The following is a 6127-nucleotide window of genomic DNA, read 5'->3' as shown; positions in this document are numbered from 1 at the left end:
CAAGAAAAATTCTAAAAACAGAGCACACTGTCCATAATTTCTTTACACTAACAAAAATATTGGTTTCTTGGAAAAGGGACTACCATTAGCAAAGCCATGAATAGGAAAATAGGATATAATCAATGTTTAATTAGATTGATGAAATCCAATATGTTTGCGACAGAAAGAGACATATACTAATGGGAGTACTTTTGAATCTACTGTTACCAAGGATAAAAGAACTAAATAAGCAAATTCAAAGAAATAAGTTGTTAGAATTATGTACCTCTTAGTCTTTTAGTCACTTTTGGAACTTTGCTATGTTCACTTCAACTAGTCTATCAGTCTGTTTAAGAATCTCAAGTAAGCAATTCTCCATGGTTGCCAAAGTAGCAATGGTCCTAATAAGCCCCAAAAGCCTGTGAAATATCCTATCCCCAAGCTCATGTATAATGCCTCATAGAAAATAAAATCTTCTCCATGTACTGCTGCCTGTTGAGACTTTACTGATGTCTCATCTCTAGCACAACTCTTGTTAAGTTGTTCACCACAAAGATCAATATTTCCTTCAAAACAAGAGGCATCAAATGTATCCATGTGTCTTCCCAATGGAATTCTTCCAAAAAGAGAGTTGTGTGACAAGTCTAATTTTTCCAGAAAATCCATTTGAGAAATAGAAGAAGGAATTCTCCCATGGAATTGATTTCTTGATAAGTCAAGGGATTCAAGTGAACGTAAATTTCCAATCTCAGAAGGAATTTCTCCGCTAAAACTGTTTCTTGATAAATTCAAAGAAACTAATCCGAGCAAATATATAATTTCTCTGGGCATTGTACCTGTTAAATTGTTACACGAGAGATCAATGCTATGAAGAGTCAATTCGGGATTTGCGAAGTTGCGCTCCACACCTTTCCACATCCATGTTATGCGAAACGTATAACTTTGACTGGAAATGCTATAAATTTCATGGTAAGTATTATTGTACCAATGCACATGATTCTTAGTTTCCGTTTGGTTGATGTTGTTTCCAGCCAATGCAGTAAAATTATTTAGGCAAGTTGGAATTCCTCCTGATAAGTTATTTCTTGAAAGATCAAACAATTGAATATGTTTCAAATAACATAGAGGAAGGGTAAGATTTCCAGAGAAGTGATTCCCTCGCATGATCAAGATTATCAGTTGCTGCATGCTTTCTCCAACCCATGATGATATTGGACCAGACAACATATTCTCACTCACATCCAGCATAATTAAGTTGTTGCAATTCTTCAAAGAGGAAGGCAATTCACCCATTAAACTATTGTTTCGTAAAACCAAAGCTTCCAATTTAACAAGGCTGCCCATGGACATAGGAATCTTTCCTGTCAATTCGTTGTTACTTAAATCAAGAAACAATAATCGATCTACAGAATTCCAACAATCTGGAAGTTGCCCCTTTATTTGATTATTTGATAAATCTAAAGTGGCCAAGTTTGTAGCTGTGACGTTTCCACATAAGAATGAAAATAAATCTGAAAAATTATTTGAAGAGACTAACAACTCGGAAGCTTGTAGCAAAAAGAATGGAACTTCTCCCTCAAATTTATTTGAATTTAAATTTATTGATGGTCTGTAAAGAAGCATCAATTGCATATTAGGAATTGAACCAATGAGATTATTGTGAGACATATTCAACACGTATATAGTCTGCAACTTATTCCAAAACCATTCTGGCACGAAATCACTTATGCCATTATCAGATATATCAAGAACGATTAACGAACTTTGAGTTTGGAGCCAGTTTGGAAAAGTCTTTCCTAGCTTGCAAGAGGCTAGAAACAAATAATTTAATCGAAAAGGAGGAATCCAAGTAGAGGCAAATTTTAGAGACAACGAATTGTATGACAGTGATAAGAAATATAATTTGGAAAATTTAGAAAGATGAGATTCAGTGACATCACCTTCTAAAGAATTCCCATCTAAATATAGAATCTCCAACTCAGATAGTAGTGTGATGCTCTCGGGTATCTTGCCAATAATTTGGTTATAAGATAACTCCAATTCCCTAAATATGGGTCTACTGCACCATGAAGAATTTTGAATGAAGCTCGGAAATTCACCATTCAACTTGTTATATGAGAGGTCTAATACTTGTAACCTGCACATCCTACCAAAGAAAGATGGAACCTTTCCTTGTAGTTTGTTATTAGAGAGCAAAAGATATTCAAGAGAGTTCGTGGATTTCCCAAATTCATCTGGAATGGAACCTTCCAAGAAATTAGAATCAAGGTGAAGTGTACGAAGATTGGTAGTGAAATTAGAAAGCCAGTGAAATATAGAGTATGATCTTAACATGTTGTTGGAGAGATCAATGTGGAGAAGAGAGGACAAAGAATTCCTTATGGAAGTAGATGAAATAAGGAAACTGCTATCTATGAGACCGCTGCTTTGTAGATGAAGCTCTTGCAGTTTGGAGCTGATACTAAAATTACCTAGAACAGTTGATGACGCTAGATCACCATAAGAGAGGTCAAGGATTGTAAGAGATGGAAAATTTAGACACAGAGAAGGTGACAAAGAAATATAATTATGAGGAAGATAAAGCTCTTGAAGATTAAGGCTAAAGTTAAACAAGAGTTGAAGTGATGATGATGTCAACATATTAGAAGAGAGGTCTAGGAGAGCAAGAGAAAGTGAGTTGTTGGAAGAATGCGACTGAAACAAAGATTGAATATCATTGTCTAAAAGATTACAGTCAGCTAGCCTCAACTCTGTTAAATTTGGAATGATCTTACTAATAGTTTGTAGCCACTGCGGAGAGGAGCTAAGGTTATGTAATGAAGTGAGGTCAAGAACGGTTAAGGAATGGAGAGAAGACAACCACTTTGCATCCTTAGCTTTTATATCAAAATTGCCACCCAGCCGAAGAGTATGCAACAATGGAAGATTCCCAATTTGAAAAGGGATCGCTCCGGAAAGAGAATTTAAAATATTGTGCCTTGTAATCTCTCCATAATTACATCCGATACTGAGATATTGTAGCTTTTTGAGACTTCCAATTTGAAATGGGATTCTTCTGGAAAGATAAAATCCTCCAAGATCGAGATACTGTAACTGTTTGAGATTTCCAATCTGTACAGGAACTTCTCCCCAAAGATAATTGTACCTAAGATTTAGATAGCGTAATTGTGAAAGATCACCAAGTTTGGAAGGAATCCTACCCGTAAAGTAAGAATGAGAGAGACTGAGATATCTTAGGTTGGTGAAGCCCATGAAGTCTGGGATGTAAATCCCAAAAAAATAATTATGGCTGAGATCTAGATATTCAAGATATTGCAAGTGGATCAATGGAGTGACATTGATTGCATCTCTCAAATACGGTCTTTCGTCGAAGTTTCCATGAAGATCAAGTAGTTGTACATGACCAGTTTGATGGTTGCAGTGAATGCCTTTCCATTTGCAGCAATCTGTATTATTGTGATGGTTGGTCCAAGTCGACAACATGCCATGACTATCTATTAGGCTCTGTTTGAAGCTGAGGAGTGCTTGCCTCTCCTTCTCTATGCACTTTGCTTCACTACTTTCGCTTGAGTTATTCAATGTTACACTAATTCCTGAAGTAAGCAATGAAAGTAGGAGAAGAAGACAAAATGATTTGAGAAAATAAGCACTCATTGTTGAAGTTTTTCTGATATCAGATAATTCTAACAGAGAACAAAGTAAACAAGAATAGTATAATGCGAATGATTCAGTTCTTTTCTCTTTGATCTGTGATGTTTAAAATGTTCCATGGCTTCATTTATATTCATAATTGTACGGATGGGTGGTGGCTTTCTAAACACCGGCAAAAGAGAGATAGTCTCAAAAATTGATTTCATAAAATTAAAGAAATAATAAAAAAACAGAGTTCATAGATATGGAAAGTAATTATTATTTAGCACAGTTGACTGATTTAACTTAATTTTGTAATACTTTAACATAGTTTTTTTATTTTATATTAATTAGATCTGTAGTATACGCTTTACATACAATTATTTATTTTTATCTAACTAAAATTTGCAGTAAACAAATATTTTTCATAGTATTGATTTAGAACAACCAATGTAAATTGTCGTATAAAATGATTTCAAATAGTTATATTTTTTTAATATTAAAATTAAATTTTATGATTGAAAGAGATTGTGATTAAACGGAGCCGATAAAGAGAAAGATAAAAGGAAGAGTAGTTTAATATAATATAATTTAGAGTTTTATTACCATAAACAGTATTTTGAAATGTCAATTTATTTAAAAAAAAGAAAGAATTGAATTAATCTGAATTTAATTTGATTTCTACAATATATATTCATTGACGTATTAATGCAATTTTGATATGAATTAACAAATATAAAAAAAAAAAATCACATGTATTGATTGATGTTCACATTTATGTTTATTGTTTCATAACTTTGACTAACTTTTGCAAAGTAAATAAGACACATTTTTGTAAGTGGCTCAATATTTTGACCCCGCTAATATTCACACAATTTAATAGATTGCTTTTTTTAAATTTATTTAGTTCACAAAAAATATATGAGATGTCTATTTTCTATAAAATATCTCCAGTACAAAATTTAAACTAAACTTTTCATATAAGTTTAAGAATATTATATATATATATATATATATATATATATATATATATATATATATATTTATTGTATTATATCTCGATGACTGATTGGGTAAGAAGAATCCAGAGCCAAAATAGGTAATCAATCAGCGATTAAACAAACACTTATCATTAATGACCAATTAATATGTTTAATGATCATATTAAATGCGAATATACGCTATGAATGATTCACAGGTCATATTGCACAAGAATATGATATTAATGAACAATTAGTAGATGTTATTGAATTTGATTGTCTTTAATGATTAATCAATGTGCTTAGAAGAAAACAGAGAAAGAAGCTCAATCACCCTTAGACCAATTCTACCCATATATATATATATATATATATATATATATATATATATATATTAATGCTTATATTATGTCATATAGCATATATGAAGAAAGAAATAGAAGATATTATTGATTGTTGTTGACATATTTAGCCTTTTCTCAATTTTCTAACTTACTTTATAAGGTGGAAAATCATGGAAATCAATCACATCATAACTAAATAAATTTCACTCAAAAAGCGACTTAAGATAGAGAAAATATTATTAAAGTTGAATAGTAATGATAATCAGAGTTTCAAATTCTAAATTTTGAATTCTAGAGTACAAAAGTTAACAAGACATATTTAGCATGTATCTGGAGTATCATTAAATAAAATCTCTTATACTATATATTTGTTATTGTTTGTAATTTTTAAGTTTAAATACTAATTTAGTTTCTATTTTTATTAAATTTATTTAATATAATTTGTATTTTTAATTAGATTTTAATTTTTGTTAATTTTATTTCATTTGAATTTCTTTTAATGTCATTTAATAATTAATTACCTTAAAGAGACATGTTCTTCATCATTTTTTTTTTAATTTTTTAACTTCAAATAAATGTTGTTAATTTAATATAACATTTATGTACAAATTAAATTTAACTGCAATTTAAAAAGATAAATTACTCTGTTTACAAAAATAAAAATTAAATTGAATAAAAAATAATGAACATAAAAATCAAATTAAATATAAAATATTGACTCGTGTTACACTTATCTTTTATATATGTGGACATATAAATTAAAAAAATTTTAAAAAAATAAATTAAATAAATAAATCATGAAGTGACATATAATATATATTATTCAATATTTATTAATTATTTAAATCACGTTAGAAAATTGTTTAAATTGAATAAAATTAAAACTAAAATTAAAAATAATTATAAATAAATTTAATAAAAATTAAGACTGGATTAATATTTAAGTCTAATTTTCATCTCGATTCGTTTATTTAATAATAATTTATGAGAAAACTTATTTATTTATTTATTAGTCGATAAAAATACATATTTATTTAAAACACCAAAAATTTAAGTTAAACTTAATTTAATTAAATTTTAGGAGTGTATATTAATTAATTTATGAAACCGTAGGCTACTACAAATATCTAAAACAAAGTAATATCATGTCATGTATTCATCAATGTTGACATGGATTTTGTTGTTTTCTCATTT

The 6127-nt window shown here is 29.5% G+C and overlaps 1 protein-coding gene across 1 annotated transcript; it reads right to left on the bottom strand.

Annotated features, from left to right (window-relative positions):
• Positions 1-312: 312 nt before the first annotated feature.
• On the bottom strand, positions 313-3633 carry LOC106761272 (receptor like protein 30-like). The gene has a single exon (XM_014644809.1). The coding sequence runs from the start codon at positions 3631-3633 to the stop codon at positions 313-315; it is 3321 nt and encodes a 1106-aa protein (XP_014500295.1).
• Positions 3634-6127: the final 2494 nt, after the last annotated feature.

Source organism: Vigna radiata, chromosome 1 (assembly GCF_000741045.1).
Source record: "Vigna radiata var. radiata cultivar VC1973A chromosome 1, Vradiata_ver6, whole genome shotgun sequence".
Classification (NCBI taxonomy): Eukaryota; Viridiplantae; Streptophyta; class Magnoliopsida; order Fabales; family Fabaceae; genus Vigna; species Vigna radiata.
The sequence above is the reverse complement of the archived record's forward strand: the minus strand, read 5'-3'. Positions and strand labels throughout refer to the sequence as shown.